The 14,882-nt window shown below is 32.6% G+C and overlaps 1 protein-coding gene across 1 annotated transcript; it reads left to right on the plus strand.

Annotated features, from left to right (window-relative positions):
* The first annotated feature begins 7,503 nt into the window (after positions 1–7,503).
* On the plus strand, positions 7,504–13,967 carry LOC134705571 (heavy metal-binding protein HIP-like). Its single transcript, XM_063564287.1, has 3 exons — positions 7,504–7,587; positions 13,209–13,280; positions 13,550–13,967. Exons 1-3 carry the CDS (start codon positions 7,515–7,517, stop codon positions 13,948–13,950), a joined length of 546 nt encoding a protein of 181 aa, XP_063420357.1. The 5' UTR covers positions 7,504–7,514; the 3' UTR covers positions 13,951–13,967.
* The last annotated feature ends 915 nt before the right edge of the window (positions 13,968–14,882 follow it).

Consider the following 14,882-nt stretch of genomic DNA (forward strand, 5'->3'; position numbering starts at 1 on the left):
TAGACATGCCAGAGTGGGTTGCTGTCTGTTATATCTGTTTATTGTTTATTGTTTTGTCATAAATTAAGCTGTTAGTTTTGAAGTTTGTATTGTTTCACATTTTCTCGTGTTTTATATATGAATGTAAGATTTGGGGGTTGCTCAGACTTTTGTTACAGAATTAACGGCCTGATTCAAGTAGAAAACACTACGAAACCCAAATGTGACAATTATTACAAAGCTTAACTCACACTGAGAATCAAACAATTTAAGAAATACAAGATCCTAACTGAACATTCGCCAAAAAGACCAAATCAAATATTGCAAATTCAAAAAGGACGAGCAAAACAATACCTAAACAAGAACCAATTATGAAAAGAATAAGAGAGACAATCAAAATCATATGAACCCTCATGCAAGACGTAGACAAAAGTACATATACTATTCATATGGGACAAAATGATACATAACGTTAAAGTCAGGCAATTTCAAAAGATAAAGCAACCACAGAGAATTCAACATGTCTTGTATATGCACACAATATTCTTCACATCATGTAAAACAAATTAACAGAGAAGTTGTATACAAAGAACATATAAAGAATATCGCAATATATAAAGGAGTTATATGGTGGGAAATGAAAATATGCAGAATATCATTGCGTTTGACAACGAAATAAATAGATCTACTTTAACAACATATTACATAGTGTCGTGTATTTACAAGCAATAATCGTCAAAACAAGTAATACAACATGAGACAAATTTAGTACAATAAAAAAAACTACATACAGATCACAATATACAAAGGGAGTAATAACGTGTAAAACGAAAATTGAATAAAAATCTGAAAAAAATAACACTTCGTCCGAGAGAGTAAGCCGTTAGTTTTCTCGCTCGAATTTTCCATTGTCATTTTGGGGTCTTTTATAGCTGACTATATGCGGTATGGGCTTTGCTCGTTGTTGAAGGCCGTACAGTGACCCACAGTTGTTAATTTTCAGTGCAATTTGGTCTGTTGTGGAGAGTTGTTTCATTGGCAGACATACCACATCTTTTTTATACTTTATAAACGGTTGTACTTTCATACCATTTTAAATGTATTTCTACAAAACGTATAGCTTGGATGTTAATTCATTTTGGAAACAGCAATTGCAGTATTTTTCACTGGGTCTGATAGGCAACAATAAACATGTTTATTGGAGACATCAGAAATACTTTAGTCATTTGATATGAGAATAAGTTCTTAAAAGTCACCGTAAGCATAACAATTCTCTTTTTTATGCTGAAATAATAAATATCGGTATTCAAAGACAGTCAATTTTAGGGATATATCAGTATATATTAGGGATATTTTGTATGACGAATATCCCTTCAATTGAACTTAATTTCCTATGATGAATAGTCCTAAAATTTGACGGAATTTCGTATTATGAATATTTCTTAAATTGGACTGGATTCCGTATGATGAATCTCTGATGAGTATCACTAAAATTGGACTTAATTTTGTATGATGAATATCCTTTTAATTAGACCGAATTTCATATGATGAATAACTAAAATTGAACTGAATTTTCTATGATGAATTTGGACTGAATTTCGTATTACGAATTTGGACTGAATTTCGTTGATAAATTTCACTAAAATTGGACGAAATTTCGTTTGACGAATAGCCCTAAATTTTGGACTGAGTTTCGTATGATCAATATCCCTAAATTTTGTTTCGTATGATGAATTTGGTCTGAAGTTTTATGATGAATTTAGACTAAATTTCGTATATTAAATTTGAACTGAATTTCGTATATTGAATTTGAACTGAATTTCGTATGATGAATATAATCAATTTGGACTCAGAATTTCGTATGATGAAAAGCCCTAAATTTGGACTGAATTTCGTATGATGAATTTGGACTGAATTTGGTATGATGAATAGGACTGAATTTCGTATGTTAAATATTTTCAACCGTCTTTGCATATTATATTGTAAAGCCCTTTTCTTTAGTTTGAACATATACGGTGTTGGTGATAGTCTGCTGTATATAGATGTTTATTGTTATATCGAACAAAAAATGTCAATAACTACAGTTGACCTCTAGAAGTCTCTTGTTTATCTATGAATTTCAATGCTGGTTTTTTTTTGCGTATATTGACATCTTCTTCTTCTTCTTTCAATATATGCATACTAAAAAATAGCAGGTGTAAGAAAAAATAACTTTTGTTAAGATAACAAGTAAATACTGCAGAAAAGTTCAATATGATGAATTTAATTGCATATCATAGAAAACCCGTCTTACGATTTTGTTTTAAATAATATGTTATTGTACCTTTTTTCCAACATGAAACAAGTGTGGACACAGATAAGTATGGATAGTATGTTTGAATGTTTGACAGTGTTTTGTGACATAAAAGATTTCAAAATGTTTATTTTCCAAGTTAAATGTAAAAATGTGATCTGCAGTAATAGTTATCCTGAATATCAGACCTGTATCAAATGAATATCAGACCAGCACCAAGCACTCAGAATTTACCGTCTTTTTATTCACGTTTATTTTTATGCTTATGGAGGAGAAACTATTGGTACATGTTGTATGGATTGCCAAATAATTCTATTGAAATATGTTCAACTCATAAGCCTTAGGATAAAAGGTAAAACTGAAAATGAGAATAGGAACATGTTGTTGGCATTTCTAAATCTTGTCATTTTGATATGCGATATTATTTATGAGTCAGAACCTGCATATAAAATAAAAGAAGATGTGGTATGCTTGCCAATAAGACAACTCTTCACAAGAGACCAAATGACAGAGAAATTAACAGCTATAGGTCATCGTTCAGCCTTCAACAATGAGAAAAAGCCCATTTCACATGATAGTCGGCTATTTGTATGTTTTTCTCGTATGGTTTTTAGGTTGTCCCTTGTAGTTGTAATTTCTTACCGGTACTGTTGATAAGTTGAAGACCATCCCAGTATCGTTTATAGTATAGATTTCATTTAAATGTTCGAAGTGATGATAATACCTGGCATGCACATGGGAACAGATGAGCAACAGTACATTCTGTCTTCTTCTAAGATTCTAAAATTCAAGCTATATAAAAGAAAATTTAACCAGTACTGAATAATTTTAAAGAACCTGTTAAAATCTAGTTGATAATTTAAAATGACAAATAGTGTACACAATTTTTTTTTTTTAACATAACAATTAACATTACGGAGTCATTGAAATCTTTATTTCTTTAAATGTCCATAAAAATCTGTTACATAAGCTCAAACAACAAAATTTCATTTAAACTATTAATTTACTACAATGAAATAATCAATATATGCAATATCAACAATGCTTTACCACGCGACAATCTCTATAAATAAAAAAAGAAGATGTGGTATGACTGCAATAAGACAACTATCCACCAAAGACCAAATGATACAGAAGTTTACAACTACATGTCACCGTACGGCACCGTACCCCAACGTATGCCTGTTCCAAGCCAAGATATTATAGTTCAGAAGATGTCAGTGGTTGATGTCTACCGTAATTGTTTTTCGTGTAATGTGACTAGCTTAAATCAGACCGTTAGTTGTTTTTTTCTTTTTTCTTTTGATTGTTTTTTCATTTTTAAGCTTTCTATACTATATGATGATTGCTCATTGAAAAAGGTCGTACATGAATTTAGTTGTTACATCATAGTCCTTTGTCTTTGTTGGATAGTTGTCTCATTTGAAATCATGTGATTTCGCATCATTTCATAATGTGTAAATATTTCAGTCATAATCCACAGTTTACAAAGTTTAGTTTGAAAAGATTGTTCAAGGCCTGTATGTTTACCCGTAAAGTATATTAAAGTCCGAATCTAAAGTTTGCATAAGACTCAGCTAGGGAAATTCTATGAACACTATATGTTAGTTCGGCTCAAATTAGCTACTTCGAATGATTAAATAGTTTGAGAGGTCCAGCGACCAATGGACTCAATTAATACCCCACATGGACACATGCTGAATGTTTTTTATAAAAAGATAAGATTGCATGATATATAGAGGAGCTTGCAAAATATGAGCCTCACATAAAACACGATGCAAAATATGATCTCAGACCAAATGGATACATGAAATACACATATACATGATTAACGTATCATAGACTGTTTTAAAGTATAAGTTAAAGACACCCATTCCTCAAATATTCAACTCTAACCTTGACTGCCACTTGTCAACGTTCAAACAAAAATCATTCAATCGTTCTTTTAAATAGACATAATTCCCGGTGTACCGAGGATTAATCGTTATTTATCGCTATTTTACGAAATTTTCCTTTGATCGGACTGACTGATAATTTCCTTACTCAGCGAAGTCGAGTGATATAAAAATTAAGGGGACACGCGTCGTTACTAATGAAATTGACATGAAATTGACAACGTCGTCATAGGTAAAATAGCGATAAACAGATTATACTGGTCATCCTAACTCGATTGCTTTTCTCACTTTTACCGGCTCAAGCGAAAAAAAATTAGATCTCGTTGAGATGATCAACAATAATCTAAAATTATCATGTGCCCATTGGTTCACCAGATATGTCTATGTTTCACAGCATTCCCTTTTGGTATATTAATTTCACGTATTTATTTGGTCAACCTTAATTTCTAAGTGTTCCAATGAAATATCAGTGGGTACGTTTTTGCTACTACTCCCTTCTTAAAATGTTTATTTCTAAGTTTTAATTTGACTTAATACCTGTATGGATCATGTATGTACACAGAGCTAGACTTTGCAATTACTGTGCGGAACTTTACATCTTCAACGCTTGACTTAAAAAACACATCTCGTATGAGACCGATATCATTTAGTCTCCGAGAGTTAAAAGTCATAACCTTATTTACTAAACAATCCATGATTGTTAGGGTTTTTTAATGGTCAGTTTATCTTGAAATCTAAATTTCTTACAAATAAGATATATGCATTTGAAAAAAAATTATTCTGGTCAACGCAACCGAAGCGCTTCTAAGTTCAAGGTCTCTGAATCAACGTAACAGGCATAACACACATCTGAATTTTTTTTATCAGTTTGGCAGTAAATGTGTCCATGCAGATATGAAAAAATACACCTGATTTTACAATGTCAAAAATCCCTTTCATCTGATCACCGGTACATAAATATGTCAAGGTCCAGTTACACGTTTGTTTTATAATAAAATCAGATGTGTATGTTAGACAGTGGGCGTGTCTCCAAAGAGATAAGACAAAGCTCAAATTAATATTTTAAATCTGAGCTAATTTACAATCTACCATTTACTACATTTGATGTCCATTCGCCTGATGTGTTTTATCCTCTGATTTTGCCATATGATTAGGAACTCTTCGTTTAAAATTTTCCTCCGAGTTCAGTATTTTTTTTATTTTACTTTTTTCTTATTTTGAAAATGAAAATATCAATACCTGGAAATTAGAGAATATTAAAGATATTTAAAGCTTCCAAACAGTTATCCTATACAATTAAGAAATTCATCTGTTTGTTTGTTTGGTTTTTAATATCAAATTTTATTCCCTTCCTCTAACAACTTCAATGTCGTCTATCCAAGTCCAATTAACTCTTTCGTTCAATTTAAACGTTTTTCTTTCTTATTTTAAAATTTGATTTAGTCAATGTTTCAACAAAATACTGAAGTCAGTCATTTCTTAGATAATATAAACTATCAAAAAGATCTACTTGTACTGTGGATCTTTTATTTCGGTGATTTGTTTAGAATATTTTACCTACAATTAAGTCGCAATTTGATTTTCATTGGCGTTCCTAAAATTTTCAGTTCAAACTGTTTTGCTCAAGAGTATTTCATTTATTTCTTGATTATTTGACAAAATTTAAAACAATTCAAAGACATAAATACAGGAAAATATTCTGTTCCTAAATGTATAGATTAAAAATCTACAGAGTATTTTGATTCTACCATTTGTTGTACAATTTGTGTGTCCAATGGTGCCTTTGGGTGTTATTTTGTCAGTGCCTTCAAACAACAAAGACATAAAGCAAATAAACTTTTAATTGTTCATGTACTGAATAACACACAGGGAATGCGATAAGCAATTTGTCCAACTGACCATTTTTCGACAAGTTTCAACATAAAGTATCAAAAGTTGTCACATTTCTTGCGACATTTTTATAATGTTCGACTGAACATTCTTTTTCTTACGACTTTTTCGGCGTCAGGTGTCTGGGACAGACCGCGGTTACCTGCCAAAGACTCGAGTTCACCTGGTTTGACTGAATCTAACAGCTCTATCATCCATATGGCTGATAATTCTGATCTCTATATTTGATTGATTATATATTGGTAAAATAGATATTTATTGCCGCAGTAGTCCATACTAGCCATCACAGGTTGACAATTTCGTGTCAAGTCAAAACGTAACTTATGTCAATCATCCATTGCACCTCCCTCGCGATACCAATAAAATGGTCATTAATAGCATGACATTTGGGCATTTATTGGGAGAGAGAAAGATAAACTTTCCCATGGAGTCAATATCAAAACATTTGGTAATATATCGCTATGTCCTTATCATGGTCGAATTTCACGGATAAAACAGACCCCAAATTAGCTCCGTCATTAGCAAACGTCTTTATCCGTATTTGAGGCATTAAGTGTCCCGCAAAGCGCATTCCTATTACTTTATTATCTTTAAATTGTTAAATCCTAACACGTCCCGGCCATGAAATCGAGAGAAAATTGAAATAATTTGAGAAATTGAATACTTATTTGAAATTTTCGACATATGCCACCCAATTGTGATATTCGAAAGAAAAAAGCGACAACTCACAATAGAATAAAATAAATGTCTTTATAATTGCTGGCAAAATTTATTTGCTGTTTTAGAAAGTTATTACCAGCTAATTACATCTTTTTAAGAAACATTTACAAGAATGATCAACATTCGATTTAATTTTGTTTATTTTTCAATTGATCAGTGTCTTTCATGGCTTACTGTAACACCCACTATCCTCTATCAATGCATATTCGGAAATATTCAAATAAACATTATGACTGTGTCGTCAAAGTAAAAAGAAATCCAATGTTCCAAATTATTTTAAAATTATAATGGATGTTAAGATAGAAGCTGTCTCTTCCTTGCAAAGTTAACATCAGCAATTTTGTTCGTCTTTTTATTTCTGTTTATTGCTATAAGAATAAGATACATTACGGAAGTTCCGATCACCTTTAGGAAATGTATTTTGATAAATGCTTATAGTTGATGGACATTAATTTGTATCCAACTTTTGCTTAGTTTCTTTATTGAACCATTTTGTTTTAGTTGATTCGTTCGTGTTGAAATTTTCACACTCTGAAATAACATAGCATATTTTTCCGTACTTAGTTCTGTCACATAACTGATTTTAGTAGACCAATCTGTCGCTTTGTTGCATGCAACAATAAAGATCATTTACAGTGTAATGTTTCATTTTAATGTTGTTTAAAAAAGTATAAACTCTTGAGATAACTGCATCTGAATATGTTTTTTTTATTTTATTTCCCTGGATAACATCAAAAATGGTATTCTTCTATTTCTTACTGCTTATCGCTATATGTGGTCAATTTGGACAAACAACATCAAACGACAATTGTAAGTAGGTTTCAAACTTAACAATATTTAACCACCAATTTTAAATCTACTAACAGCTAGCCAGTTGATTTGAAATTCGTGTGGTATGCTTTGAAACTGTTTAACGCACCGAATAGCACACTTTATACGTCAGATTTACTGGTAATTATTACTAGATCGCGGCATTAGGTGGGATGTTTTATTGGAATTCGTACCATTGAAACGGCTACATCATTTTATAAAACAAAGACTTTTCTACAGCATTTAAAATAGTATTTATAGATAGTGCTTTTGGTCACGGAGAATTTTACGATGATCGACAACATATTTGGTGGATTGATAATGCTTTGTGGCACCGTTAAAGTCCACAATTCCTCTAAAGTCCACAACACCGCCAAAGTCCACAACAATTTTCCGCTAAAGTCCACAACGCCGCTAAAGTCCACAAACTTTCCGCTAAAGTCCACAAAATGAACTCCGCTAAAGTCCACAAACTTTCCGCTAAAGTCCACAATAACAAGTTCCGCTAAAGTCTACAAAAAAGCACCGTTAAAGTCCAAACATTTTTTTTTTATTATCAAAAGATCAATTTGCTGGTTTTATACTCCCATTAGGATATATATCTAATAAAAAGCATGAACCCTTGTTTTTTCAAAGTATTTCTTACGAAAGCGTATTAGGGACATAGTAAACATAAAATTTGTAATGAAATATTTTTCAAAGTCGACTTTTTGACATTCCAAATTTTAAAATGTCGACTTAATCTAGAATTTTTGACCTTCTCAAATTATTGAATTCCGACTAAGTAAAAATTCAAAATTTGAATTTTTTTTAAACTCAAAATTTCGACTTTTCTCAAACGCAAAATTCGACTGTTCTCAAACTCATAATTTCGACTTTACTTCAAACTCAAAAAAATACTTTCTTAAACTCCAAAATTTGACTTTTCTTATGATGCGTTCACACGTAATTCGCTTTACAGTCCGAACGTCGTTAACTTTTAATTCGTATCAACAAAAACGGATTTCTAAAGCGAATTGGTTAGTGCGAATTAGACAATTCAAATAAATTCGAATTAAAAAGGAAGAGTGTGTGAACACGATTAGCGAATTCGATTGGCCTTCGATTCGAATCAAATGTACGTGTGGACAACATATCGGCTTTTTTAAAACAAAAACAAAAAACTTTTAAAACTGAAAATTTCGTCGTTTCCTCACTATTTAAACATAGGCTGTTAGTAATCAAACAAAGCTACTAGTATTACAATTTTAGGAGGAGAAGACATGGACGCAAATTAAAAAGCAACCGAGGACCCAGACATTTTGGCAATTTATTTCCAGAAATTCGTTTGGTTCTAAAAATATGATAAGGATAATATTGAAGAGTTTCATTCGGAAAGAACATGCATGTTGACAGAAATTTTTAGTTTGAATAAATTTCAAGATTTAAGAATGTTAAAGTTTCAAGTTAATTTAAAAGTCAAAATTTCGAGATTTGAATAGTTAAAATTTCGAGTTTAAGTCGAAATTTACAGATTTGAAATGCCAAAATTTCGACTTTAAAAAAAAATAATTCACTGCTAATTTAATTTCTACTATATATTAAAAGAAGATATGGTATTATTGCCAATGAGACGGCCTTATTATGTGCCTTATGTGGGGCCTTAAACTAACGGCCTTACTATGTCCCTTATGCGAGGTTCACACATTGCCGATTATTGCTCCCGTTTGAGAACAAACAGCGATACGACACGAAAAGTGAAAAAGTCGGATTACTATCCTCAATTATCTCGAATGTTCTATAATTATCTGAACAAAGTCGTATAAGTTCGTAACAGATTCCTACGGGTTGGGAAGAGTCCGAACAGTTCGGCAAAGCACCCCGAGAGTTAGGTGCGTCCCGTAACATTCGGGGAAACTCAGCCGATTTTGTCTAGTCGGATTACAATCGTGCCTATGTCGTGACAGATTCTGCTATATCGGATCGAGTTCCTAACAATGTTCTGTGTATTTGGAAAGGTGTCCTGAGGAACGGGAATGATCTGGAGAAATTTTTCATTGCTGTTTTTCTGCCGATTGGGTCCAGATTGCATCAATATCTTGTCGATTGCGAACCGTTTTTGCCGAAACCGTTCCGAAACAGTCCCATTATTAATTCTAAATTCGTCAATGATACCCACGTCAGAGTCCCGACAATTACAGAATACAATACGACTGAGACCAGACAAAGCCGTTTGCAATGCAATAGAGCGGACCGTGATAGAATTACGTTCCGACAGTATCTGGTCATCCCGAGTATGCCGACAGTTTTCGAACGGATAACTTCCGTCAGCGTCGGTTCACTACATCTTGTCACTATCTGATCTCTGTCGGATTACATTCGGTAGAGTCGGGACGCAGTTGTGACAGACTCGGTCGAATTTTACCTGGCGAAAGATACAAATCGGATTAGAAGCGGATTTAGAACGGGATTATCGGAATAAATTCGATTGGAAACGGTTGAATATCGACGCTTCCTGAACAATATCTGATTGCTGTCGTGATTAGAAAAAACATTTTACAAATTTTAATTGAAGTTTGAATTTCCATATACGATTCATATGATCTTGATCAGACCTTTAATAAATTTTAATCGGGAATGGTCCTGTCATGGACGGCAGTAAAAATCTTGAATGTGCAACCCTAGCTTAAAAGATACAAATTAGATAAGAAGCGAATTGAGAACGGGATTATTAGGATACATTCGCTTGCAAATGGTTGAATATCGAAGCTTCCTGAACAATATCTGACTGTTGTCGTGATTAAATTATTGTTTTACAAATTTTAATTAAGGTTTAAATTTCCATGCACGATTCACATAATCTTGATCAGACCTTTGAACATAGTATTTTTGGTAATTTACCTTTTGCTTATATTGAAATTATTTTCAAAACCAAAAAAATAAAACGATATATGAAAAATCTTGCATGTCTGCTTTTTTTTTTTTTTTTTTTTTTTTTTAATCAAAATCACTCACGTGTACGTTATAATGTCATTTTTTTAGTTAAAAGTAAAGTCGAAATTTTGCGTTTGTGAAAAGTCGAAATTCGAGTTTAAAAAAAAATCAAAATTTTGAATTTTTACTTAGTCGTAATTCAAAAATTTGGGAAGGTCAAAAACTCGAGATTAATTAAAAATTTCGACTTTGAAAAATATTTCATTACAAATTTTATGTTTACTATGTCCCTAATACGCTTTCGTAAGAAATACTCTGAAAAAACAAGGGTTCATGCTTTTTATTAGATATATATACTATTGAGAGTATAAAACCAGCGAATTGATCTTTTGATAATAAAAAGAAATGTTTGGACTTTAACGGTGCTTTTTTGTAGACTTTAGCGGAACTTGTTATTGTAGACTTTAACGGCGTTTTCTTGTGGACTTTAGCGGAGGTCATTTTGTGGACTTTAGCGGAAAGTTTGTGGACTTTAGCGGAAAGTTTGTGGACTTAAGCGGCGTTGTGGACTTTAGCGGAAAACTGTTGTGGACTTTAGCGGTGTTGTGGACTTAAGAGGAAGTGTGGACTTTAACGGTGACACAATGCTTATAACCACAAAACATAAAAAAAATGAATTTGAGTAGCGACACTTTTAACGTTGTAAAGTTATGCCCCTTCACAACTGAAAAAAATATGCCACCAAATTTCAAACTTGGTTTGTGTTTTGTGCTAATAAGCATTATGTTCAATTTTCTTAACATTTGGTTGAGGCAAACTAAAGAAAGAGAATGCAAACGACAAATTCAGCATTTTTCTTTACCGTTCTAGAGTTGTGTCTTTAACAAATGAAAAAATGACAGAATTTTCCGTTCCCGTTCTCTAGCTTATTTTTGCACCAAGAAACTGTTATGAATCTTATACACAAAGCATATAACAACAAAACTAGGATCACCTACGGATATTGTTAGTGTTACTTTTACCATTCTGGATTAATGTCATTAAAACGTAACAGGTGCATCATATGTGCTCCATGGCCCATGATTTTTTTAAAAGAATCTATCAATTATACATATATTTATCTTTTTAAGGGACATGCCTTGCTATTAAAATCTGTTTTGATACAAACACACAACGTCTGTTTAAACTTTGATGTGTTTGTAATCAGAGTTTCGATTACTAAAAGTACTTTTATTTTGTATTGGTGAATATCATTTTTTTTTTGCTGCTCGAATGAAAGACTTCAACACTATGAAGTATATTTTAATCATTTAAACACACTGGATATCATTCGTGTGTTTATCTATCCTAGTTGTTCTCCTATTTATTTGTATTGTGGTCCTGTCATGTTGTGTTGTTGTTATAATGTTATATAGAACATTCCCATTAAAGCAGGAGGTTTGGCATGCCACAAAACCAGGTTCAACCCACCATTATTTTCTTTTAAAATGTCCTGTACCAAGTCATGAAAATGACCTTTGTTATATTATAGTTTTTTTCTGTGTGTGTTACATTTTAATGTTGTGTTTCTGTTGTGTCGTTTGTTTCCTCTTATATTTGAGTGTGATTTTGCATTGCTATAAAAGAGGGACGAAAGATACCAAAGGGACAGTCAAACTCATAAATCTAAAACAAACTGACAACGCAATGGCTAAAAATAAAAAAGACAAACAGAAAAACAGAAAAACAATAGTACACATGACACAACATAGAAAACTAAGGAATAAACAACACGAACCCCACCGAAAACTAGGGGTGATCTCGGGTGCTCCGGAAGGGTAAGTAGATCCTGCTCCACATGTGGCACCCGTCGTGTTGCTTATGTGATTACAAATCCGGTAAATAGTCTTAATTCGGTAGGTCACATTCATGAAAGGGAAGGGGATTATAGTTACGACGTAAGGAATTTTGTGAAACGGTTATTCCATAACGGTCAACCAACTCGTGATGGCGTCCGTAAAATTTACGAAGGGATGATTTCAACTTCACCATTTGGAACTCTTGGTTTAATAGCTTTCTTGTGAGCAGTAATCCTCTATCAAGAAAATCATGATAGGAAATGCAAACACGGGAATATAGTATCAATTGGGAGATATATACCCCGTATGCAGGTGCTGCTGGAATGTTGCTACTTAGAAATGGAAAGTTCACAATTGGAAAGCTGAAATCATCTGTTTTCTCGTAAAGTTTTGTTTTCAACCGACCCTCATTGTCAATTTCTAGATGTAAGTCAAGATATGAAGCCGAATGAACTGTATCTGTAGTATCCATTATCTCCAGTTCAATGTAATAGATTTGTTTAGTGAAAGAACATCATCTATATAGCGGAAAGTAGAGTTAAAGGATATTGCTAACTTCTTATCTTTCTTCCTGTCACAGTACTTTTCTATCCCAAATTCATGTATTTAGTGCTGATGTTATATTTTTTATTCTCATAAGATTTTGTCAATTGCTTAGTTCGTTTTTGTGTGTGTTACATGTTAATGTTGTGTCGGTGTTCTCCTCTTATATTTGATGCATTTCCCTCAGGTTTGGTTTGTAACCCGGATTTGTTTTTTTTTCCATAGATTTGTGAGATTCGAACAGCGGTATACTACTGTTGCCTTTAATTGATACATTTTTGTCTTTTTTGGAGATTTGCTTTTGCATTTTTTTGTCTTATATTGTAGGTAAAAAGATTTGTCTACCGGAAGATTTTGTTAGAACGCTAATGAGAAGAGACAGCAAAAACCCCGAGCATGGTAAGAAACAAGATTATCCCTTCTGTAGTAAATTCTTTTACATACATGTTTCTATCCAAGCTAGTATATATAAAGGGTTGAATTGTGTGAATAACAAGTTCGGACAAACGTAATGTGCATCGTAACTTCTTCTTTAATCGGCACCGAGTATAAAACTGCAGGCTACTCTGTGCTAACATTTTTCTGAAATCTATTTCATGTTGGTTCGTAATTAGTCGCTAAAACTTAATATTTGATGAAATTAATTAATGTTCCTTTATATTATGCAGCTCATAAAGATAGACCTGTATTTTTTGCATCCCTGAAAGTGCGCCGATTTACTCTAAATGGAATTAATGATGTAGTCAAGTTCGAGGATGTCAGGATTAACAGGGGTGATGGATATAATCCTTCCACTGGAGTATTTACTGCACCTAAAAGTGGATTATATCAGATATCATGCATGCTCCTTGGAGATAACGGAAATCGCGTACAGTACCATCTAATGAAAAATGAATCAATTTACACCAATGGGCATGTAAGTTACCATGAACATGAATCCCAAACAATCAGTTCAATACTAGACCTGAAGAAAGGGGACCGTGTTTACATAAAACACAGAGTCAGTGCAGTACAGAACATTGTAGGTGAAGATTATTCTACCTTCTCCGGCTACTTTTTACAGGAATAAATAAAACAGTTACTATTTGTCGTTGTTTTGTTTTGTTTTTTCTAGTGCTTTCGATGTTTAAACCATATAATTTAAGCATCCCTCAGTTATAAACTAAAATTTCAAATTTATTTAATGCATGAATAAGGCAACATTCTTTTTATATTTCATATTGTGCAGTATGACTTATAATTTATTTCAAAACTATAAACCAACAAACAACGTCATGTAAACGGACTGCAAAAGGTCATAATATTGTCCTCGTTGATAGTGATCAATCGCCCATTAGAAATGCTAAGATCAGATTCACCCAAAATTTTGACGATCGAGATAGACGACAAACTACTGAATATCATCTTCATCCTTTAGGATACCTTTATTGCTTGAAGACAAATAACGAATCTTTACAAATATGAGATGAAACGTCATGTTAATATGGATATGACCATGGCACAAACAGAAGATGAACGAAAACTTGACACGGCAATACTTGTTTTCTCCTATAAATCTTTTAATATTTCCAAGCACAATCATAACAAGTTCTATTTATATTTGAACAATTTTATTAAATCCATTGCATCATCGAGGGAAAAAGACATGTAATGGTTGTCATGAATTTCTTTTTTATTTGAATCTTTTAAATTTTTGAGGAATTCAATAAGAAATTGAATTTTAAGTCGAAGTAACTTACTTTTATCCGCTATTCGATTTGTACACGTTTCCAGAACTAATTTGAAGTCTCACTTGAAATGCAAAATAGATTCATAATGAAAAGAGAAGAAATATCAAAGTTATATAAGTCGATAAAAAACAGACATCACTATAGCTAAAAAGAAAAACAACGGTAGGACAAAAAACAATCCACCAAAAACTCCTCAGAAAATTTTGATATCGCGCCAAAACGGCGGAACTCCATTTTGCTCCAATCGGGATGACCGCAACTACTGTGTTGT

Source organism: Mytilus trossulus, chromosome 2, assembly GCF_036588685.1.
Source record: "Mytilus trossulus isolate FHL-02 chromosome 2, PNRI_Mtr1.1.1.hap1, whole genome shotgun sequence".
NCBI classification, from domain to species: Eukaryota; Metazoa; Mollusca; class Bivalvia; order Mytilida; family Mytilidae; genus Mytilus; species Mytilus trossulus.

Bases quoted from the DNA above. Each gene is read 5' to 3' on its own strand.
- LOC134705571 (XM_063564287.1), top strand. From the start codon at position 7,515: ATGGTATTCTTCTATTTCTTACTGCTTATCGCTATATGTGGTCAATTT. The intron at 7,588-13,208 runs GTAAGTAGGTTT...CTTATATTGTAG, and splicing joins AACAACATCAAACGACAATT to GTAAAAAGATTTGTCTACCG. The intron at 13,281-13,549 runs GTAAGAAACAAG...TATATTATGCAG, and splicing joins CAGCAAAAACCCCGAGCATG to CTCATAAAGATAGACCTGTA.